The sequence below is a fragment of the Gavialis gangeticus genome, unplaced genomic scaffold, assembly GCF_001723915.1.
Source record: "Gavialis gangeticus isolate Ggan-Ray unplaced genomic scaffold, GavGan_comp1, whole genome shotgun sequence".
In the NCBI taxonomy this organism is placed as follows: Eukaryota; Metazoa; Chordata; order Crocodylia; family Gavialidae; genus Gavialis; species Gavialis gangeticus.
Genome location: NW_017729016.1, coordinates 17,873,769 through 17,897,928, shown reverse-complemented (window position 1 = coordinate 17,897,928; position 24,160 = coordinate 17,873,769). Strand labels below are relative to the sequence as shown.

Genomic DNA, 24,160 nt, shown 5'->3' with positions numbered 1-24,160 from the left:
GTCACAAGGATTGTAGGGGGCTATGCAGGCAATGAGAAGGTGTCACATTTTGATGGAGTTTTAATTTTTCTAGTTCATGTCTTGTGCACAGGCTTTTTCCTTCCCCCCTCCTTTCCCATCCTCTTCCCTCTACAGTCTAGCCTTTGTTTAATGCTGACTGTCTAAACGCTAGAGAAAATGGATGTTTAACATCACTGTTTACATGGGGCCTGGTTTCTGTGTGCTTTCAGAGCCCTCTTGTGTTTCCCATACATGTATCTTATCCAAGGCTGGCAAAAGTGGGAGTCTTGCTCAGCAAGTCTCAGTCTAGAGGAACTTCTCTTTGAATTCCTTTCTTTTCAGTATCTTTGCTGGCAGCCCTTGTTACACTTTTGGGGTGAGGCTGCTTTAAACTGGCTAGTAGGAAATGGTGTTTCAAGAAGCTGCCCCTCAAAATTCAGCCATGGTCCTGAATTCTGCTGACTTGGGGGAAAAAGTTCCTTTTGAATTATTATCCTGAAGCCAATTGCTGTAGCCAAGGAAAGTTGGAACTGATAAACTACCTGGTGTTGAGCAGTCCTGGTGGACAAGTGCATGCAGAGAGGGAGTCTGCAAAGAAGTCCAGTGATCAGAGAAACTGGAAATTGGTGATGGAGCCATTGGAGAGAGTAGTAATCCTTTCTCTTTGAGCAGGCACAAGCTGGAAGGCCCAGGACCACTTCATTTGTGCCCTAAGCTGACAGCTCAGGGACAGCACTTTGAAATGTAGAGGTAATGAATGTTTGTATGGCCTTTCTTATTGGACCACTGAGCAGGACAATGGGAACCAAACTCTCATTGTGTCATACCAGACTAGGTTTGCAGTTAGTCCTTTAGCTCTTGGGTTCCTCTCATCAGTGAAATGTAAATGTTTACCTGCCGATGCTCCTTGTGTTCTTGCTTGAAACTGAACCATGCAAGTTGAGTAACCACCATGTAAGTTGTACAATTGGGTTGTAGCCGGCAGCTCACAATTGCAGTAATAGGGCATGCCCTATGCTTTGCCTTTGATTAGATGCCATTGTAGACACTTGACCTTTTTTGCAAGGCTTTGGGTTTTGTTTTGTTTTTTTCCTTAAATTTGGTGGGGGTTGTATGTGGGGAGGGGGGAAACTCCAAGTGCTGTTTGAGAGTAGCCTTTATATGTTTCCCAGACTTTCAAACAATGAACCTTGAGGCCTGAATTAGATTCAACATTTTTTCAACAGATGTTCACGTCCAGCTGGCCATTAGTACTGTCAGGCAACCTGCTTAATGCCCACCTGGGGCAATACAGACTAGAGGCTGAAGAACACCCCCATTTATTTACTCGAGTATCCTTCGTCTGTGATGGAGGCAATATTGATTTCTGCAAACTAATAGCAATGTCTTTCTCCATAGCAGCTGTCAAGTACAAAATGAATGGGGTGGAGGAGGGGTGCTTTATAACTCTTCCATTCTAAGCCACTTTTGTTTGTGCCTCTTCTCCTGTAATGCAAGAAAAATTGTGGGTGGTGATGTTTTAGCAGATCACCTGGAGAATAGTTGACTTACAAAATGGAGCAATGTTTCAGATTTCTAGCTGACATCAGACCTGGGACATGTTTTTAACTAGGGTAGTCTATGCCAGTCTTAGGCTGAATCCACTGTCTGCTCACTTCTACGTAAGGTCACCTCAGCCTAGAGATGACCTCCAACAGGGCAACATAGCACCGCAGTGCTTGTGTGGCTCCTGCCTGGGCTGAGACTATTTTTGTGGCTACCTGGAGAGATCTCCGCTTTGGTGCCATGAATCATGCTTTTGTAACAAACACTACATTGGCTTCATTCACTTTTTAAAGGACACTACATTGTTTTACACAAACGAGAATGAGAAGCCAAAATATTTGGAGCCAGGGTACCCCATGAACCAATCAGGTGGTACCTCTGTTTGCTCACACTACCGAGTCAGACAGCTGGGCCTCGACTATGAATTGCCTGACTGTCTCTTTTTTTAAAGGGTATCCTAAACACAGTGTTTAGGTTTGTCTGCATGTTGACATGCCTGCCTTTCCGTGGGAAGGGGGGGAGGTACTGGATGACTCCAGTGCCAGGAGATCTAGGGCTGCTTTGGTATATTCTGTAAATTGCTATAGTTTCCTTCTTGGCATACGTCCACATTCATCTCTTCTGGCCAACGTGAAGATGGGCTTTTTGGTGAAATGCCAAAGTACATGAAGGAAGGGGGCGGGGGGTGGAGGGGAAAGGGACTCCTAGTTTCTAAACAGATCCCAAATGCTGCTGTGTTAAGGCTGATTGTACTGAACAAACACAAGCCCGCAGCGGTGACTCTGAGCTCGGGTGACTGACTCCTGGGAGCTTTTTGGCTGTGTGTTACAGCAACGAGTTGGAACTTCTCTGCCTGCCTGCTTCTCCATTCGAAAGATCCTCTTCAGCTATTCTTCATTGTGCTATAGATACCTAATCCCTTGATATGTGGTCTGCAAGCCTTTGACAGGCAGCATGTCTTACACCAGTTTAAAACCTTGAAGAAAGGTTATTTAGGGTTTGATGCATAAACAGAGATTGCCAGATGAGTGAGACACGTGGTATGGGAGAAGGGTGACTGCTTCCGGTAACTAAGACCTGGGAGGGGAGTTGCTCACTCAGAATGACTTTGCTGTCTCTTAGTATTTCTGCCCAGTAATTGCTTCAGTCAGACCATGCTTCATGGTAAGCTGCTGGGCAAGTGGCTTTAGACAATAGTGCGAGGATGATCTCTCAGCAGACCACAGGACTTCAGTAGGCACTGCAGTAAATTCTTTGCAAGTTGTGTGCGTGAGCATGTTCAAACTTGCATTTGCCTCGTAGCCTTTACAGTCTATGGGATAAAGAGCATTTTTGCAAATGAGCATGTTGCATTATTTGAATTTGCCCAATGGACTAGAAGAGCTAATACACCTTTTTATTAATTAAACTAAATATCTGCTAAACGGTATCTCCAAAGACTACGCTTAACACAAACAGCCAATTTCTATCATTTGTTTGACAAGCTGACTTTTTTTAATATGGTTTGATACATGTGAAAATGAACTGACAAAACGCTAGTTAATCTTGTGACACAATCACGTAGCCAGGAAATCAATGCAAAGTATTATCTTCTACTCTGCAGTTAACTTAATTGCAGTGCCTATGCATTGTAGCACACATCCTATGCAATGCCATGCAACTCTAAACTAGCTCACTGCTCGCTGCCTTGGGCAAGAAAGGCCTTAGCCTTAATTTCTAACACCTTGTACATACTTAAAAGACAGTGACAAACTAAAATGAGTTAAGGTGAAAATTGCATAATGTAAAAGCACAGTGTCAGACTGCCCATTGAAGTGTCTTTTATAAAGCACCAAAACAGCATCCACAACAGAAGCAGCCTATTTGCTGTGATAGTCTCAATTTTATGAAAACTGTGTACTAGATAAAATTTATATTGTGATGTGTACAAAGTGTATTTTATAGCTTTGGTGAATTAGTTTACTGTTTTGTATATATGAATTTTATAAATCTATTAAAACTTGACTTGTTATACTGTTCAGGATGGCCTGCCGTATCCTTCAACCATGTCTTAAATGGGATACTTTTATTTTGGGAAAACTTTCTACCTGAGAGGAGAAAATCTGAGCTTTGAGTGAGTAACGTACGAGCCACATGAGGCTGGGTTGTCATGCAACAAGACCTGGGGTGAAGGAGTGCACGTTCTGTAACCTTTCTGGGTTCCTTGCCTCGTCCTCAGTCCAGGAATGAGCCTTTGAGCACGGTGCAAGGAGGGACTTTTGGTGAACTGCTCTCCTATCTAGAGCTCAGTTCAAGCTCACTCTGATTCTGGCAAATTCTAGTAGCTGGTATAGGTATTAAAGCTAATGGGGATACAGCTAGAAGCAGTTGTGCTCATGGATTTTTAAGCTCAAGCAAGAAAGATTTTGAGCTAGTTTGGCTGACAGCACCTGCTAAAAGTAATTCCTCCCCCCCCCCGCTGATTTAGCTTCCAGTAAGAGTAGTCTGACCTTCATCTATGCCCTCGTCTGGGTGGTGTTTCTCTCCTGTCAGCCTCGCTTGCTTTTTATCACCAGTGTAGAAGTGTTGACCCCAGGATGATCTAACTGGTCCCTTCCTGCAGTATTGCAATCTTAGCACCAGCTGATTCTATTAGCATTGTTCTTAACTGTTGTACCTTTAACCTTTCATCTCTTGTGCTTTGAGAGGTGACATGTCTGTTGCAAGTCCTTTGAATTGACATTACATTGTTGATTACTTTGACCTGGGCAATCATGCACAGTTTTAACCACTTCACCAAGAAGTCTCAGCCATTTTGGCAAGCAGCTGAGAGGTTGGTTGCCTCTGATTTGGTATCTAAAATCTCTCTTCACTGATGTTAATTTGCTTGATTTACTTTTAAAGAAGTTTTAAGCACCTGCACCTTCTTTGGGCACTGTGGATGCCAGACACCCCAAAAATCAGTTCAGTTCTGAGCCAGAAAGAAGATACAGACACCTGAGTGGTGCAACCCAACTTTGACCTTTCATCTGTGCCCTAACTAGTGTGCAGATAAGCATGTGGAAATGCTCTGTTGATCAAACCCAGCAAGGCAGATGAACAACTAGGACCAAAAATATGTTTGTGACTTCCCACTCCCATTAGGTGATACGTTAAACAAGCAGGATGGGCTTCCTACTCGAATGTGAAGGAAAAGTGCTTCCTTGTGAGAGTGCTGAAATCTGTATTATTTGGAGCAATTTATAGAATAGTGGGGAACTCAAACAAAGGGCAGTCAATTGATTTCCACCCCCACCTCTGCCAAAAAATAAAGATACTTTGCTGCCTTTCCCTGGCAAAGTAATCCCATTGACTCAGCTGTCCTAAATATGCTTTCATACTGTTTTTAATGCTTCCCTCAAGCTACTGTTTGTTCAGCAGGACAGGACACATCCCTCTCTACATCTCTGCCTTTCTTGCACTAGTTGCTGAAATTCACCCACACACATGGGACTATAAAGCATGAAGCTGCCTGTTCTACAGCTGGTAAAATTGTCTGTGCAATGTTGATTCCTCCCTTGGTCATTGAAGGGAGAGAGAGAGGCCTAAGCTTGGTCTTGCTTCCAGTTAGTCTAACTTGACAGAGAGGATTGCTCATTACTGCTTTTGCAGACTGGGAGTCCAAGGCTCTGAAAACAGTCCCTGTGCATGAGCTCACCCAAGCTGATTTAGTTGTACAGCACTCTTGAGGAAGCTGCATTTTGGGTCCCACCTGTGCAAAGTTGAGTAAGGCCCCTTGGACATGATGCAAGTGGACTAATGACTGTGCAAATCCAGAACAGTGGTGTAGTATTCTTCTCTCCACTCAGATTCTGAGTGCGCTAAAAGCACCCACTATCTTACCTGTTTTCCTTGCCTGTGTTTGCTGTTGGGAGTTTCTCTAGCATCGCTCCCATGAAGGAAATGGGTTGGTAATCACCATTTATTGTCAGTCTCTCCCTAGTCAGGAAGGCAAGACATTCCCTTCACTCTGTGCCTGCTGAGAAGATGGGCACACTGGCTTTCAAGGGTGGCAGAGAGGGGCTGCCAGCCAGAAGGCCTGTTAGGAGCTGGAATGCGCAGCCCCATCCAGACTGCCTGTATCTGGATGCCTCCTGATCCTTGGGGAGACGCAAGAGGGCCCCTTCTTGGGGCAGACCTGGAGCAGTGGCCTGCAGACTGTGCCACAAGCATACTTCATAGTGCATGTGGCCTTACTCCTAACTGGGCATGACTGGCTCCAAACATCCGGTCTTGCCCCCAAGTTTGAGTGCCCCACAGTTCACACACAGTAGACAAGTGGAGCTGTGCTATTGCAAGGGGTAAAATTCTACCTTGTTACTTATGTCCTTTAAACGTTTATTGTTTCCTTCTTGGCTGCGTAGGTCTCATGTGCAGCAATTAGGAGCTAGACAGCAGGCAAGGGAGCTGCTGACACCAAAAGAAGCAAAGTTCTGCTTTGATGCAGCTGAGGACACTGCTGCCCTCCTGCCAGTGCTTCACATGGCTGTGTCTGAACCCTGTACCGCTGTCCCCCCTTGCCCCCTGTCCCCTGCACCAAAGCTCATCTCCTGGGGATTGCAGGCCACCCCAGTTTACTGACTGCTTTCCTTGAGGGAGATGCTGAGGAACTGAATGACCTGGAGAGTTCTCAGTCATTAGTTACCACTGCTTCTGCTGGTGCAGCTCTGCAGTGTACATCCTGCACCAAGGGCTCCCCAAATCGGGGTGAAGTACTGTCTAGTACAGGAAGCCTAGGTGCTGCAGCGCAGTATGTACAGATGATGCAGTTGTATGCGTTACCCCATGTAGCAGTCCATGGCTTCACCAGGGCTTGTGACTGCTCTTGGCTGACAGCCCATGGTATTAAGCTACTTTTGCACTGATTTATGGGTCCTTCAAATTAACCTTCTAAAAACAAACCTGAAGGCCGCCTCTTGTGCCCTGCCTATTAGCAGCTAATCACTGTGGCCGGTGTTTTTATTGGTGAACTCTCCTTTACAGCAATGTCTCGCAGCAAGGTTAATCAAATCTTAACCGCTTAACTGCAGTGGGTGCTGTTTAAAAGGGAAGACTAACTCTTTACAGGGACACCTTCATCTGATGTTGATAATTGCTTGCTTCCCTCTGAGAATTGTCAGGTTTGCTCTCCCAGCAGTGGCGCTCCTCCCCTCCAGAGCTTGGATACATGCAGAGAGGTGGGAATGGTATCTGCCCTGATTCTGGGTCTGACACACTATCTACAAAACCTTTGGCCAGGCACTTTTCTCCTATGTGAATGTTTCCCAATTGTTAACATGGACAACAATATACTGACAGTGTGCTAAACTGGATGTCACTTATTCTGCCCCTTTCATGCCCATCACCTACCTTGAGCAGAACTTGGTGGCTGCTGGCTCTGGTCACCTGTACATCCTGATTCCACGAGCCAGACCTGGGCTGTGCAGCATTTGGTTAAGCTGTTTCACAATTCATGTAGTATCTAATATTAACTGGCCACTTATCTGACTGGGGATGAAAGACTGTGTGGCCTGATGAAGAGGACTTTGTGGGAAACCTCTTTGCAGGTGCTAAGTGTAGCCTGATGCACAAGAAACCTGCACACCAGGATTGTACAAACTATCTCACAACTGTCTGAGAGCTTAGAAGAGTAGTCATCCTTTTATGTGTCCTTCCCTGAAGTGCCGTCCCATCCTGGATCCTGCCCAGGTGTGTGAAGCTCCAAGTTCCACTGCAGCCTCCGTCCTTTTCTGGACTGGCCCTAGACTCTGAACTGGTAAGTGGGTGACTATTGATTATAATGTTGCAAGCATGTCAGGAGTTTGGGAGCTGAGCTATTCAAAGGAAGTGTCTGCTTTTATGGTATAACTGTCTAACAAAAAGCTATATATAAGCTAAATCGGCTACAGCCACATTTCCCTGCCCCCTCCCCCCCTTAATGTTTGGCTTCAAAGTAGTGAGTGGGAATAGCCCTGCATTTCCTCTGTCACTTCCTACAAGGGAGACTTCCATGTCAATCAGATGTTTAAAAGCACATCTCTGCTTTAGCTAGCCACCCCTCTCCTGTGTTCCCTCTGCAATTTAATCACAGCTGAAGGCTGCCGCCTCCCTCTTCCTTTTCGGTTCTATAGCAATGCCATCATCTTGAGTTCATGATCTTTCTGCGAACTGCCTTACATTTAGCCCTATGACTTCACTGGAGGAGCAAGCAAGAATGAACAGGCTGGAAAACGAGTCAGCTCATGTTTAAAATAGTAACAGTGCTTTAAAAAGGATGAGAACAGGATGTGGACAGCAACTGGGTTTATCGTCCATGTAGGATTTGTTCAAAAGCCTCAGTAGGTCTGAAAAAGCTGAGAGATGAAAAGCAAGTGTTAACCAGTGATTCGGGTTTACGGAGCCGGCAGGGGGCGGCAGCAGCCGCTTTCCCCTAACATGGATTCCAGATGCAGGGGCTGTGGGAGGGGAGAGGGCGGGAACGTTTCCAGTCACTGACTTCATTAGTCTTGTAGAAGTCGGCCCCCTTTTCCTCTTTCTGTGAACCATGCTGACTTTAATTTGTTCGTTAGACATCTGCCCTTCATCAAGCTTCTCTTGGAAAAGCCACCCTGGCTTCTCCAGTCACCTGCATGAGCAAGCTGTCTCACCGCGCTCTTCCACAAAGTGCAATCCTTGGTTTTTGCAGTTTTCAGCTGCATGGAGAAAGCTGGGGCCTGTATTTTGGTACCCTCATTAAAGCCCAAAATTTCAGCTGGGAGAAGGGGGGAGTCTCATGACTCAGTTTGACCTGCTTGCTTGTCTTGGGCAGCGGGACACTAAATAGATTTTTTGGATCTAAAATTACTAAGTCTGGCCACCAAGAGTAAGTTGATGACTGCATTATCAGTGCCAGAATTCAGAAGGAAACCATGATGGAGAGGGCCAGCCCCTGCTCTTACAAGGCTTGAAAAACTGTCAGCCTCACAAGCAGCCAGCTATAAATAGCTGGAGAGTTGCTATCAACTGAAAGGCAGGTTCTGCAGTGTTTTCCTATTAATAAATGCACTCATATCAGACTTGGGGACCTTGGCCAGAGAGGAAGAAGCTGGTGTGTCAGCTGCTGGAAGCAAAGTCCCTGCACGCAAAAGTAACCAGTGACTGTTAGGAATTTCTCTCTGTGCCAATGCTCAGAGGATAAGAGTTGTTACAGCTCATGGCTACAATCTTGGCTGTACTGGCTCCTAGAGATCCCCTGTGTGTCATCCAAGTGGCAGTCAACATAAAGCCGTTTGTGATGGATAAGCAGTGGCGGTTTTTACTTATTGCTGTACCCAGTGCCCATTACCATCTGACTTCCCAGACCCTGCTTGCTGCTGTCTACCTGGACTCTATGGGTCTGTGGTTAGAAAGCCTCAGCTCTGCTCCTACAACCTCTGGACCAGAGATCTGGCTGGAAATGGACACTTGGCATTACATGAGATGAAAAATCATGGCCATGTTTGTATGGCTCAAGCTTTCAGTAGATTGGCGCTTTCCTTACATCGGAGTTTTGCATTGGCTTAACCTTCTCCTTTTTTTCCCCTCAACTGGTGTAAACCTTTACATGAATGTGTTTTAAGCTGCTTTTAACTTAAACCTGTTCCAAGCCACTGTAAGCCAGACTGAAGTAGGAGCATCCACATGGGACTTGTCATAGGTTTGGATTGATACTTTACATTAAGCCAGTGTTACTCTCTCATTCAGACAAGCTCTTAGAGATGGAGATAGACTGACTGAACTCCACATTAGGGGAAAAAGAAACACTTCATTCTGGTGGGATGTAACTTCTGGTGGGAAAGATCTGATGCAGGGTAATAACAGAACAAAACTTAAATCAGGCTGCCTTTTCCCAGCCAGAAGGACAGTGAGAGATGGACACACAAGTCAGGCCACTGCTAGTTTTCTTCCCATCTCCAGCGATGAGGGGAGGATTCCCCCTTCGGCAGTCTTCTGGAGCTCAGCTTCCTCCGCAAGGATGAGAATTTGTCTCCGAGGACTTTCCTTAACCCTACACTGCCCCTGGTGAAGGGCAAGTCCTTCATGGTGGGGAGCTGCCCTGTAAACATTTCCCACCTGGCAAAAGCATCCACAGCTTGGTCCACCTGGGCCAGTTCCTCCTCAGAGACATTCCTCTCCAAGGCAGCAATGCACATTTCCAGCCACAACTCGTACTCCTTGATGATGTCTGTGGTCTTGGTAGTGCCATCCAGCTCCTGCTCGCTGTGCGTGTCGGCCAGAGAACACAACTGCTCATCGTGCTCCAGCTCCTGCCCGATGGAGAGAGCCTGGCTGCATGTGTCTGGGGTTAGGGGCTCGGACAGGGAAGTGACTGCTTCGGAGTCATTCTCGCAGCACATCCCCGAGTCCGAGCTGAATGGCAGGAGGTCCTCGGAGGCCGACAGGTCTGTTGGCTCCTGACTGGCCCAGGCTGACAGTACAGTTTGTGTCCAAGCATACAGTTTCTGTGGAGACAGGAGAAAGGTTTCATTTTGGAGAATGAGAGAAAACTTGGCACAACGGCAAACACCAGGGGGCCGGGATATTCAAAGGGCCCATTCAGAATTGAGACCCAAATGGCTCAGGTTTTCGGGAAGTACTGAACACTTCATCTCTGAAAAGAGACTCCCTTTTCAGATGGTACAAGGCGGGTGCCTACAGCCAGAAGCACCCTTAACAGTCCCGGTGGTGCAGCGGAGAGAGAGAAGAGCAGAGCTGCAAACTGAACTCTTTGGGAGGGACTGGGTGTGAAAGATGCATCTGCACCTTGGCAGCCTGCAAAGCCCCCGCCCAGTCCCTGCCCTGATGGTTAAACGAGGAGGCCAGGGCTGGACCGCTCCTGAGCAGTTGGTGCTCGTTTGCACACCTCTGCAGGCCTTTAATCGGGGTAAAAGCAACAAACCAACCCGTGCCCCTCTAGAGGAAGCGATACGAATATTCAATGCTCCTGAGAAAAAGTGTGAAGAATCTCATTTCAGCAGCCTATTAAATCCTGTTTTAACATGCAGTTTTGTTCCTCATCTCTCTCACTGGAATATGCATGAGGAAAAGCTGGGCTCCAGGAAAGAAGTCATGGAAAGCGAAATGCCCGAGATGATTCCCTGTTTAAACATTTAAACGCTGCAAACAACGTGGCAAACAACGAATTGCTCCTGGCACACTGATTCCTTAGGCGGCTGGGAATGAAGTGTAGCAACTGACAGTCACCACTTGATAACAATCTCCTTATGTGGTGCATTGCTATGTGTGGGGTGCTCTTTTGCTTGGCTTTCCACATCCCCGCGCCCACCTTCTTACATACCAGTGCCTTTTATCTTTACATTTCCTGTTACTCCACAGCTGGTGTCTTTGCAAAGTTGTACAATTGCTCAAGGACTCCCAGTGGAGACACCCAGGACATACGAGCACACGGCGCAGCCCCTAAGGCGGGCTCAGGGTGGGACCGCACTGTGCTCCCCTGGCAGGATTTGTGCCGGGCTTGTTCCAGCAGAGGGCACCAGTGCCACGCTCTGGCTAAGCCTCCGAGCTCTGCCGGCAATTTGCAGAGCTGCCTTTCCCCCAGTTTTCCTTTCTTCCTGTTCTTCCCTCCCCCTGTTGTCTCCTTACTGCAGGCCAGTGATATAAAGAGACTGGGTTGAGTGTTCGGGAGAAGGCTGCCATGTTTCCCGTTTCAGTCTGAGAGCAAAGCCTTGGAGAAGAGTTTTGTACAGGGAAGAAATTGTCCCTTTGAGCTCAGGTGTATCTGAACAGCTGAGATCTCTTGCTGTTTTTCTTGGCCAGAAGGAAAGACTTCCCTTCCTGCCTTGATGCGGTGCCTTGTATGATTAAAGCCAGCCCTATCCTCCTCCATACACAGGCGCACATATCAGCTAGTGTGGCAGGGGCCAGAGCAGGGGGTGATGACAGTGAGGCTGCCTGAGAGCTGCAGCTATGCTAAGGATTTTATAACTGCTCTTTAAAATACAGCACATCAGTGAAACTCCAGAAAAACCAAAACTGCTGCCTGGCCCAAGCCACAATGCTTGAGGGAAGCACGAGTCCAAGCAAAAGTGAGCTGAGGCCAGGACATCCAGACACACAAGGCTGTTTTTTTTCCCAGTCTAGAGGGATAGCTGTCTCCAAAATCACTGTTATAGAGCAGAATCCTTTCCAGTCTCTCTGTCTGCAGGGTTTCTTTTACTTTGTGGTGGTAGATCTGGCTGTGTGTTTTGTGCCTAACCAGACAGGGGAGCCTCTGCACACACTTGTTACTCCAAAATGAATGGTTGTGGTGAAGCAGCAGGGACCTGGCCTGCTCAATATACTGTTGAGCATGGCATCAAGCCTGCTATTTGACACTAGGGGCCAGTGGGCTGTAGCGGAGGGTGATCCTGCCCTTGCCCACATCTGTTAAACCCCTGGGTGAGTTTGACATGGTTATAAGTGAGGATTTCCTCTATGCAGTCACGTAGAACAGAGCAATTTGCAAAGGGCAAGGAGAATAAATCTCTAGGGTAAGGGATTGAGCTAGGCTAAATTGAGAAACTAAATGGAACTAATGCTGTTGAGAAGACAAGCCTGGGTCCCTTTCCAGTTGCTCTCCTCACTGCTGCCTTGAAGAAAAATACTACAAACAAATCAAGGTCAGAGATGCAGGATATGCCAATACTGTAAGGGGAACAGATTGCATTATGTGCCTGTGGATTTTTTTGCTCTAAGTTGCAAGATAAACTAAACCCTAGAACAAGAGGCTCTTAATTGCCTGATGTCTAAATAACTCAGAGTTATGAGGGCAGCTCAGATTAATTGCAGTGTTCATCCTCTTACAGAAAGATTATCTTCCTCCTCTGGGTGCCCTGCCCGTAACCTGCGCTACAGTCATTAACCTTGGCAGCATTGTCTGCTCCAGGCGGGAGAGCAGCTTTGTGCCTGGCATTCCCCAGATCTATTACTCGGGACCTGAGCCATTATGTGATTTAGGCAGGTTGGTTCCTCTCCAACTGGAAGAACCAATAGCAAAAAGTAAGGCTGACTCCAGATGCCTGGTGCTGATTTGCTGTGGCCTCGCAAAATGAGTTTTGCCAGCAGCTTGGCTTTCTGAACAGATTTTGCTTCCAAACACTCTTTGCCCTCTCCTATTTCATCTGCCTTTCTAGGCGTTCTAGATTTTTATGCAGCCTGCATCAAGGTAGTACCTAAGCCTCTTAGAGAGTTGAGTACAACTATAATACATAGCCTGTACCTAGTCTAGTTATTGTCTTATGGGCTCAGAGGTAATCATGATGCATGGTGGTGAGGGTTGTCTCTTCTCTTTGATGCAGCTTTTGCTGTGGCATTGGGGAGGCTGAACTAATCACAATATTCACTGCAGTGAAACAGGTGTTGAAGAAAGCCATTTATAGAAACATTAATTGAGCAATTCTTGAAAAGGAGTAACTGCATTGCAGCTCTTGTCCCCTTGACTTGTAAAAAATTGAAGCCTAGTGCTACTGGGTGTGAGGATCTCTCAGTTTTAGATCCAGACAGTTGATCTAGAAGATGAGGCTGGTGGGCTGCTCCTCACAGCGACAAGCAGTACAACCAGGTGTAGTGTGTTCTGCCTCCACTTGCAATGAAAACTGTTTTCTGTATGAAATAGGTCTTCCTTCCAAACTGAACAAACAAGAACTAAGGAAAAGAACTTAGAAACCCCCCTGGAATTGCACAGCTAACTACAGACATGGTGAAAACACAATGCATGGAATTGAAAATGGGCAGTTCTGGAAAACTCGGTCTCTGAACATGATGCATGTCCTTTGGAGAGAACAGAATCAAAACCAAGATGGGCGGATTGCAAGAATTGCAGTGTTTCTTCTCAGCGCTATTGAGTCTAGCTGTTTAGCCACTAGTGGCAGGTAGCATTAGCAGTCATTAATACTGGAATGACCTATGAGTGATGTCTAAAGGTAGTTGTGCTAGGAGGGGTTGCTTTAAGACAAAATCATGTTGTCCCATAGCAGAGGACTGGATCCAGGAGCTTTCACATTCTGACTACATCTCTGACCTTGGCTCTGCCTCCTTCTCATTAGTGCAATAGGGATAGCAGTTACCACCTTAGTGTTGGTGCACAGCTCTGGAGGCTGTCTACAAAGCGCAAAGTATTAGTCACAGTTTGTCATGTTATGCCCCCTCTCCCATGGTAACTCACACTGACACCTGGGGCTGAGCTGTGTGTATTTTTAGGCCTGTCTTTCCTATAACATGTTCACAGGATGCTGATTCAGGGATAGACTACCAAGGTACTGGACTTCCTTCTTCACCCCAGTGCCCTAAATGCAGTTGTAGCAGTCTGTCTCTCACCCGGTAGCGCTCGACGAGTTTGAAGCCCACGACATACTGCAGTTTCCTAAGGCAGATGGGACAGGGCTCCAGGGGCCTTAGAAGTGCTTCGTCCAAACTCAGCACGCCTTGCATGATGCACTGCAGCCACCTGCAGTTCCCCAGGCCAATCAGGTGGCAGATCTCATGGCACGTGACCTTCCAGGAAAGCAAAAATCACAGAAGAAGAGGGTTACTCCAGGCTCCAGCCCCCACCACAACCTCCCTTCTCTCTGCCTTTCCACATCTGGAGGGAAAGAGGAATCCAAGCTCCTTGTCAACTCAACTACAGGCTCCCTCCAGGCTGCTCTGCTAGTGGCCCTGAGTGAGCCTAGTTCCCAGATTTCCAGTCTATCCCAACACGCAGACTCTGCTTCTACAGAACGGGGTTTGGATATTGTTTTTGTAAGCAACTCGGGTTGGTGGGGGGAGCGCGCTTTTGGTGGCACACCGTCATAGATCAGAAACACTAGATAGCCACCTGAAAATGCTCTAGCCACCCAATGTAGCTGCCCTCCTCTCCCAGTCAGAGATCCAGTGGGGACTGGCAAAGCATTGCAGGAAAGACTGAGCAGTCAGCAGGGAATGCAGAGAAGTATGAAGCTGCAACAGCTGCTCAGTGAAGGAGCCAAGCCCTGTAAGAAGCCCTATAGAAGGAAGTTTGGGGAGAAATAGCAAGAGGATGTGTGTGCAGGGGGGAGGATTGGGTTACAAGGAGTTTTGAAAATGTGCAAACTTTTTGGGTGGGTCCATGTAGGGTCTGGCAAATTCCTTCCTCTATGCTGTAGGATTGGGATTAAAATTGCATGCACCTGTGAACCCTGTTACATCTGTCATGTATTAGAGACAAGTGCTTTCTAGGCTGGTGGGATCTCTCTAGTGACAGCATTGGGCACAGAGAGGGGATCACCTATCTGCCCACCCAGTTCCTGACAGGCAGCGCTCCAGACGGCACCCTGAGCATGAGACTGGTAGTGGGAGCAGAAACCCAGACTTGATGATAAAGGCAGGTCTCGCACCCTCACAGTGCTGCTCTCTGTCCTGTATGTGAAACAGAAATGAAACCCCTTCACTCTGCTCAGGGGTCTTATGGTGAATTAATGAATGACTGAACAGGATTGGAAGGTGCAAAGTGCTGAGCGTGATGTGTTAACACAAACGCTTTGTTCCATTTTCACTGGCAGTGGTTAGGTCGGTCTCACTTCTGCTTCTTGAGACTTGAAGGCAGGCTCTGTGGGTTGCTGTAACATAACCCCCCTGCTGCAGGACATTTGGGTCTGTGTAGGCTGCTTACCGCACCTTGCAACACTGGACCATCTCCAGCACACTGAACAGCAATGTCCGGTCTCCAGTCTTCTCTGTGACCTTGCACAGCTTTCCCCTCTGCAGGGCTGGATTTAAGGCGCTACAGCCTGCCTGGGGGAAATCGCCAGAAAATCTGGCAAAACTGCAGACTCCCACTTCTGTGAAGACAGGCAAATAAGAAAGAGATGTTCTCTTGGCCTACTATCAGCTGCCTGCAGCTGCCCCTAACCTATAGGCATCACAATGGGAAAGCTGCTTAAGTACAATCCAGTGACTGTATACCTCACTGCACTGGATGGGGTGGAGCATATATCCCAAAAGGCTTGTACCATGTCAGCCTCCCCTGTACACATCAGCAAGCTGCTGGCAGCATTGAGTCTTGAGTTTCCATGTTTTAAACAGAGAAGTCCTATTTCCTATCAACGTGGAGATGAACAGCAATCCTGGGAAGGACCTGGCTATTCTAGTCTCCCAGTGGATATGTCCCGCTATACTATACGAACCCTTCTTGTTTGTGCCCAACATGGGAAGAGTATACAATGTGAATCCCACCTTGTTCTGGCAGAAATTTGCTGAAAGTGAAACTCCAGGTCTCACAGGGGTACAGGTCCACGAGTGTGAGTCCAAGGACACAGAGAGCATCCATGGGCTTGTTGTTCTTTAGGAAGTTCAGGATCCCATCTGGATAAACAGTAGAGAGAGGGTAAATATCAAATCAGCCTGGAAGACGAGGCAAGAGTCCCAGTTTCCACTGTGGTTTGGAAGGATGAAAATCCAAGCTAGCAGAGTTCCTTGCCCAGTCGTCTGTCTCCTCTACCCTGGGAACTTTCAGACTTTGCTTTCCTGGAGATGACGCTATGACACGCAATGAAACCAAAGGAGAGCTCTGGGGACAAAGAAGTGGATTCTTGTTGGGCCAGTGAGTGAATTCAATGCCAAGGCAGATGAAAGAAAGGATGCACTAGTTCTTGCTGCTGTGAGAACTTCCTTGTGGGTATTTCAGCCCTGACCTGTGATAGCAGCCTGACTCCAGTACTGCCTGCAGTATTAGGCAGCATGGTGGCTTTGCTAGTTTGGCAACCAAGAAGCCCATTTCACTTGGGACCAAAACGACATCTGAACCCCCACTTCCTAACGTGAGGCTAACAAATACCCACCCCACTTGCACTGCCCAGGCCATTTGTTTAGTTTGGCTTTCAGCAACAGATGGGGAAACATGGGCCAAAAGGTATTTTGTTCCCTTAGGGAGGACAGAGCAGATTTTATCTTGCAAAACTTAAATGAAATATCTCTGACAAATAAAAACAGGGGGAAAATATGATGTGAACTGCTGCCTTGTCTATTTTTTCTGTTGTTCTTTCCAGCCCCAAAGTTCTGGATTTTCCACTGGAACAGGATTTTTCCCTATTCACTTCCTTCCTCCTCCTGTTTGGGCAGGAGATGAATGCTCTGAAGTTTCCCAAGGGAGTGGGTGTGGGCCGAGAGGCCGTCAGGAGCCGGTGTGCCTGGCGGATCACTGCACGCTCTCCCCCATCCTTACCTGTGTGAAGCTGCACCCTGTCTGAGTCCTGGTTTTGTCGGTAGCAGCAGCGAATGGACGAGATGGGAATGGAAGGAAGGCACTTTACCCGAAGGCCCAGGAAGAAAGACTCAACACAGCTCCTAAGGGAATCCAGCAGTGATATCCCAGAAGACCCTTCAATGAGATCTAAGAACAAAAGCACCAGTGTCAAACCTTATAGCTAGAGAGAAGCTGAAATATCTGAAGGGACTTCTTTAGAGCTAATGGGAATGAGGTATGGGTGCAGCTGTATTTTTGGCTGCTTATCAAGGTTTGCCTGGGGGTGGGGAGAGATGGGTGTCTAGGAGAGGGTGCTTGCTCAGTAATCTTAGGTGCAGGTTCTTTGTGGCAGGCCTCTCAAAGCTTCACCCTACAGCTGTGGGTCCTGTGAGCATTTGAATGTAAATATATCAGAGGACACAGGGGACAGGACCCCTCAGGTTATGAGCTGCCTCCAGTGTCTCCCTTCCCTCCAGTTGTTGTCAGTGACCCATGGCTTTGAATCAAAGCTGGAAGCCAGCCCTGGCATCCCAGTATCTGATCATGGGAACACAAGGGCCTTGCTGTGGCATTGGCCATTTGCAGGCTTTGCTCTTGGATGGAAGAGTTAAGTAACCTGTCACTTCACTGCCGTGGCAGTAGCAGGGTGCTGGCCATGCCTTCACCTCCACTACTACTACCTGAAGCATGTTGTGGGCTCTTCTTGGCATTTCTGATTTTTAGGCTTTGTAGTAAGTTGAAAGTTTGGAGCAGATGGGTTTTAGGTGTCTTTGAGTAAGTAGTTGCTGCACACGATGGCCTGGGGAGCCCCTCCCAGCCGTGTGCTCATAAGAGGCTGAAAAGGAGGTTGTTGGTATTTATAAATTACCCCCACATCTCTTTAAAGATGTTCCCCCCTCTCCCCTCCTTGTGCAGGCACCTGCCTTACCAATAGGCTGCAGGTAAATGTGCTTTCGACAGAAACTCTGCTTCCTCCTCAGCATGGAGTGGTAGAAGGTTTCAAAGTCCTCGGGGGCATCTGGGTGGCTGAGGATCCAGTCAAAAGCTGTCCGGATAAGCAGGGTGCAGAAGATCGTCCTCTGGGGGTTGTAGGCTTCAGAGAGGAACAGCTTCTCTGCACTGGAGAAAGCTTTGGTGTAGAGCTCCTGCAGGGCAGGGTTGGTCGAGATGAGGGCATCCTTCAAAGCACGGGGCCCAAAGCTGAACTCCTGAGCATGTCTGCACTGCAGCATTGCAGATGGGGCCAGGGACTGTGATACTGCGTAGGAAGAGTGAATACAACCACCGTCTTTTAGACCTGTGAAGCACCTGCGACCCTTAACAGTTTGCTCTTGGGTAAGTTTGTGGTCTGGGCTGAAGTGCCGTTTCCCTCTGTTTACAGGAGTAGCTGATGATGTACCAGCAGATGATGCTCAAAGCAGGTAGCCTAGTTCCGGTGTTTTGTAACATGAATAATACATGTTGTGCACTGCCAATTGCTTCTCCTAGCACCTTTCTACCCCCACTCTTGACAATATTGACTCAGAGTATCTGCTGGAGACGATCTGAGCAAATGGACGTGGTGAATGACTTGTGTTCATTTGTTCTATCTGCCACCCTGGATTAACATCAAGAACTCTGGAGCTGATACAAAAAGGTAAACCTAGTGCAAATCAAAGCATCCAGCTGAAAGGAAATGCTGTTAGTGTCCTGGGAACAGCACCTCCAGGTTCCTTACTTGGAAAATCCCAGACTCGGGGATTAGGCATTTGACTACCATTACGACATAGGTTCCTCTGGAAGATCCCTGCTTGGGACTCTGGGGAAAGAAAGAGAGGGCTTCCAGCCTGGGTTTATGCTGAGCCTAGCACATGCTGGGATGGGACTAGGCCTCCAGTCTGTGCTATGGAAGTACTGTACCCATACAGAGCAAATGTGGGCCTTTCTCCTGGGTTTGCAGGGCCTTGTTTTTAAACAGCTCCCCATCATCTGACACACAACACAATGCAAGTCTTCAAAAAGAGGAGGGAACATTTCTTTGCCCTTCCTGTGTCTCTACTGTACCTGTTCCCTTCCCAGACTTGAGGAAGGGCACCTTAGGCACGTCTACACATCACCCTACGGCAACGGTGTTACTGTGCTGTGCTTTAGTACTTAAAAGGAAGTACAACAACACAGTAACCGCCTGTACTGCAGCACAGGGGTTGGTTTAGCCACGACTTCACCGTAGCAGTGCGTTAAAATGGGGGGAGCGCGCCATTACAGCCAAGTAGCTGCTGGTCATGTGTAGACTCACGTGATCACTATGTCACCGTAGCACGTCACTACTGTGACACAGAGCTACATGTAGACGTGCCTTTGTGTCTGGCTTGTCTACCAACTCTCCCAAATACACAGTTGATTCAATGAAAGATACTGTCAGAAGAAGCCTTGCTTCTCTCCCTTTACAGATGGCAATCCAAGCCTGTACATGGAGGCACTTTCCACTCTGCAATTACTATCCACAGAAGCCCCAAACAACCTACATTAGCAAAGCAAACACTTGTGGGTTAGCAGATATAGTGAGAGCTATGCCATACCCTGGTCCAGACTGGTCTAAAAGATCAGTCTGACTTCCTTGCACATGCTGGCCCTATTGCAGTAGATGAGAATCTGACCATTAGCTTCATGGAAGCCAAGATTTCACCCATTCAGTAATTTTGTAATAATCATACAAAACCATAATCCAAACACCAGTTTCTTAGTCACACTTAGCACCTACATGTAGAAACTATCAGCAATGTGAAAAGCATTAAGGGATCATGGATACCCACCCCCACCAAGGCAGGCAAGAGGAGACTGGAAAGATAGGGGGAGGGGGTTTCTAAGCGTCTTTGCTGTGGTCCTGGTTGAAACTAATCTTGGCAAGAAAGGTTTCAAGAAGCACAAACTACCTTTTATTAGTACTTCCCTGGTAAGTAAATCTAGTATTAGAGGCAGGGTCAAGGGGTGGTTGGGGAAGTTTTTTGTTGAAAAAAATGTTTTTTTTTTTTAAATCAACATGTCAAGAGAGAAGAGTTGTAGCATGTAACCATGAATACTACTGTGTGCACAGCCCTCTAGTGCAGCTACCTAGCTTCCTGTACAGGATATCGAGCATGCCGACAGCTGTGGGATACAGATATACAGCTTCTCAAAACTGTCCATACTGTGGGTAGTCTGCACAATGCCTGCTGTAGCAAACCTGATCAACCTCCTACTGAGAGACTTTCAAAGGGGTCTTGTGTTGACCACACACAACTCCAGAGAGGTTAGTATTGGCTGAAGGCACTTAGCATCTTGTGGGATCCAGTGCAGGAGTTCACTCATCCTATATCTGCCTGGTGTGATTCCTGTCTAGTTCTCCTGCATTCAATGTTTTTGCCTATAGCAGAATGGCAACAACCTGTTACATTGTGCAAAACCAGCCTGATTGTTTGCTTCCATTTCACAAGCTTTCCTAAAACACTTCACTAGAGAAAATTAATGGCTAGGAAAGGCTCTTGGGCACCTTAAGTTTAAAACAGAAGCTGGTTTACAACCTTAACTATAAGAAATGCATTTTGTGCCTGCTCTGATATCTGGACATGCTCTTTCACTAACTGAAGTGGTGCAAAAAGGGCTATGCAATCCTTTGCTTTTGTGTCAAGGAAACCTTAGCACAACTTTCAGATGTAATATCACAATGGGGGCCGGTTTGTGGACTCCAGCAGGCTCTTTTAATAAGAAAAAACTGAATAATAAAAGTAGCAATCACTGCATCCATGTTCCCACCTGCTCCCATGGAGCAACCTACCTTGGGGGTCTTTAAGAGGAGACTGGACAAGCACCTGGCTGGGGTCATCTGACCCCAGTGCTCTTTCCTGCCCAGGGTAGGGGGTCGGACTCAATGATCTACTGAGGTCCCTTCCGCCCCTAAAAATCTCTGACATCTGTGAACATCAGCAAACTGCAGAAAGGTAAAGGCAGTATGTGTGTGTGGGGGGGGGTATCTCCTCCTCCTCCCCACACTCTTCCCCAAAACTCCCCAAACCCTAAAATCCGCAGAGCAAGCGTGATCTGAAGTTCTGCAAAGTTTCCTAAGATTTACAGGAGAGATTAAGACATTTAAAGCCCTAGTCTGGTCACTCAACTTTTAGTGTATGGAGTAAATGATTTGTGCACTGAAGGTGTAGTATGCCAGTGTGCCCCCACAGCCCCTCAATGGATTTATGCATTCAGCATTTGGAAACCTGTAAAAAGGCTGTCCTCACCTTCTCCATCACACACAAGCACACGCTGTGTACAAGGTAGCACACACACCCCAAGACTTTGGCATCGGTCCTGCACTGCCCAAGGTAGCTGCAGAGGGCTTCAAGGACAAAGGCTTTGGGACTGGGGCCCTAGGGACCCGGTCTGCGCTGTCCTGTCTGGCTGAGGAAGTGCTGAGACAGTCCCCTTTGCAACTATTTTTACTGGGGAGTTCTGACGGCTTTTAACTTTTTCGCCAGAATTCCTCCTTTCAAAACGGAGCCGCCTCTTATCACACAGCAGAATACAGCCAATGCACTCCTCCCTGACAGCTCCACATAAAGGATTTCACATGCGATTCAGTTCCTTGTAAATTATTCCCTTTGTAAATCAGCTACCTACCAATGACTCCCTGTGACTGACAATTACCCATGAATTATTCTTTTTGTACTTCACGGTTGTGTCACTTATTCTGAGTTACATTGACGTTGGCCTGATAGCAATAGCATAATTACTGCCGACGTAACGTAGCCCACGTTGACTGGAATTTGGTGAGGAGAGGAGCCGCCCAGGGTGTGCAGAGGGTGTGCTGGTCCCAGGGGGAGAAAAGGGTGTGCAGATGCTCATCTGAATTGTTCAGTGCTTTAAAAAAACAACCTGGCCTTAAGCTGGGCGATGTCGTCTCTAACCGGCTAATCTTAAATTCTGTATGTCTTTGCGTGCAACCTTTTTCATGCAAACGGTGGGCTTCAGACCCTCAAGGAGGCCTATGGATTCTGTTTCTTCACCTCTGAACTTTTCTGAGATATTCAGAGACAGAGAGAGACATTAAACTGGGCGTTGTGTGTGTCTGAGGAACCGTAGCTGACTTTGTTAAAGCTGATTAATTGCTTGAATTAGATGCTGTCCTGTAAATAAGCAGTCATAGTGCAGAAAATTCATAGCCCGTCAGCCTAAATGAAAAGCCCCAAGTGCACATAACAAGCATTAGCTTGTCATGGAGAAATGCCCTAGCCAGTTAGTAGCTCTCTTCCCCAGATCTGCAAGCAGTGCTGCTTTCAGATCATCTTGTTAGCAGGATAAACAGGGATGCAAGGCTGAGGGCAATTTTCTCAATTTGTCCATTGATGTAGACTAAAGAAAGATTTTTCTTGACTAAGAGACTGAACTCATAATGTGGAAGAAAGTCGAGACCTGGGAGAGGGAGGGAAGGACGCTTGGATGTTGGGATGTTTAACCCCTGTGCAAACCAAATTCATATTTCTTTAAACCCATTTCCTCCAAGCGTGCGAGATCCATCTCTGCTGAAGGAGAAAATAGGCTGGACTTTGCTGCGTGTGGAGACCTACACAAGCCACCGTTCCCTGGAGCAACTGGATAAGTAAGGTCCAAGGTGGCAGTTGGTCAGGCTGGGTGCGTTTCATGCCATAAAGCTTAGGTCCTGTCACCACAAATGCCATCTGATTCTGCTCATCCTCATTTGTAATGCCTCCAGGAAATGTTTGTCACTGTGAAACGTGCTTCGTTTAGTCCCCCTGGCACGAGTCATTCCCAGCTCTGCGGAAACCTCCAGGGACTCGCAAACATATATGCGCTTATGGGTAAGGCATTTTACCCTTCAGTTTGTAGCTGTGATTGGTCTGTTGGCTTTATTACTGCCTGAAGGCCCAATCCTGCAAGCTTCTAGTCAGGTGAATCATTCTTATGCAGCAAGTTGGACTGAAGTCAGTCGGACAACTTGCAGAAATAAAGGCTGGCAAGGTTAGGGGTTAGTTTTTAAGGTAATTAGGTAGCTAGAGGCATGTTTGAAAGCACAAAGGTACCCAATCCCCTTTGATATTTTTTTTTTTTTAATATTGTCTGTACTGAAAAGCTGAAAAGGGTGGATTCCGACAAAGCTCAGCCTCACATGAATATCTATTCAGGACAACCATTTCCCTAATTTCATGCTTCTCTTCTAAGGGTTTTATATGATGCATGCCTTGTTATAACAATAGCTTGCTCTTTTAAGCAGATGTGGTTCTTCGGGTAGATCCGATATCTTTTATTAGACATTGGTCTGCCTATGTCGTTAGACCAACACGGCTACACCCCTGAAACATGGAAGATACTGTTCTATTAAAGCACCTGCCCTCTGACCATCTCAGTGTGATTTGCAGACCTTAATGAATTAAGTCCTGAATCTCTCCAGAAGGTAGGTTAAATGAAAAGTTGTTTGTTTGTCGCCGCTGCACAGAGCTGGACAATTTGCCACTAATAGATGCTATTTTCTGTGCCTATTTTGGCAAATGCAGGGAGGATGCAGCTGCCTTGTCCCTTCCACATTGCTGCAGGAGCTGCAGGGGTCTGACCACTCTCTAGAGAGGCGGCATCTTGCCACAAAATTCTCTGGAGACACCCCAAGTTCAAGCCACTACTCCTAGCTCGAGGCCCCTTGTTCACCTCCTCTCCAGGGGCCTTATGCTTTCTAAAGTGAAACTTTCAGAGCTGCCTAGATAGGTTTAAGAAGTGAAACTGCCCAGTAAAGCAATGCTGCAGTTGTAAGGCACAAGCCTCTGTGCAAATGTTTGCAGTGTCCTTTGAGCTCAGCCACTATTAGAGCAAAGAGACTTCGTTAGCCTTGGTAGTCTGAAGTCAAGTAGAAAGCAGGGTGCATTTCCAGCTTTTAGACTAGCTAAAGTGTGTGTGTGTGTGTGTGTGTGTGTGTGTGTACAAGTACATATGCATGGCTGAATGTAATTATATATAATGCTGCAAGTTGCATGTGTGCAAAATGCTTCAAAGTGTGTATGTGAATGTGCACATGCATGTGTGTGTAATATATATATATGCTGCAAGGTTGCAAAGTGTGTCTATGTGTGTGGGCCCCCTGCATGTGTGCGATATATCCTGCGAAGTGTCTGTGTGTGTATGTGAATGTGCACATGCACACGTGTGTGTAAAATATATATTAGATATATGCTGCAAGGCATGTGCATATATATCTAGGTGTGCGAGAGACGCAGCACCAGCCGGAGGGGTGAAGCTATGCAGCCTGTTTCTGGACCAGACTCCGTCTCCCACGAGCCCAAAGCCCCGGGCACCCCCGCACCTGCCTGGGGCTGCTTCTCCCCATGCTCCAGACGGGACAACCGAGGCCCACGGGCAAAGCGCTGCCCGCATCCCGCCGCGCCC

General features: G+C 47.2%; 1 protein-coding gene and 1 long non-coding RNA gene across 2 annotated transcripts in view; one reads left to right on the top strand and one right to left on the bottom strand.

Moving 5' to 3' along the window:
• The window catches only part of LOC109294544, a 10,580-nt gene extending 7,015 nt beyond the window's left edge, over positions 1 to 3,565 (top strand). The window contains exon 2 of the long non-coding RNA XR_002096548.1: positions 40 to 3,565. This is a non-coding gene — a long non-coding RNA (uncharacterized LOC109294544). The remainder of the gene's footprint in view (positions 1 to 39) is intronic.
• Positions 3,566 to 9,015: 5,450 nt separating this feature from the next.
• On the bottom strand, positions 9,016 to 24,097 carry AMZ1 (archaelysin family metallopeptidase 1). Its single transcript, XM_019512973.1, has 7 exons — positions 24,078 to 24,097; positions 17,688 to 18,017; positions 16,739 to 16,906; positions 15,751 to 15,879; positions 15,193 to 15,356; positions 13,876 to 14,052; positions 9,016 to 10,022 (listed from the first exon to the last, which is right to left on the bottom strand). Exons 2-7 carry the CDS (start codon positions 17,989 to 17,991, stop codon positions 9,456 to 9,458), a joined length of 1,509 nt encoding a protein of 502 aa, XP_019368518.1. The 5' UTR covers positions 17,992 to 18,017; positions 24,078 to 24,097; the 3' UTR covers positions 9,016 to 9,455.
• Between the last annotated feature and the right edge of the window lie 63 nt (positions 24,098 to 24,160).

What these genes read in the sequence shown, in the direction of transcription:
- AMZ1 (XM_019512973.1), bottom strand. Translation starts at nt 17,991, where the DNA reads ATGCTGCAGTGCAGACATGCTCAGGAGTTCAGCTTTGGGCCCCGTGCT. An exon ending in CAGGGTGCAGCTTCACACAG is followed by an intron (nt 15,880 to 16,738) that starts GTAAGGATGGGG and finishes CTGTTTATCCAG; the next exon opens with ATGGGATCCTGAACTTCCTA. An exon ending in AACTCGTCGAGCGCTACCGG is followed by an intron (nt 10,023 to 13,875) that starts GTGAGAGACAGA and finishes CTGTCTCCACAG; the next exon opens with AAACTGTATGCTTGGACACA.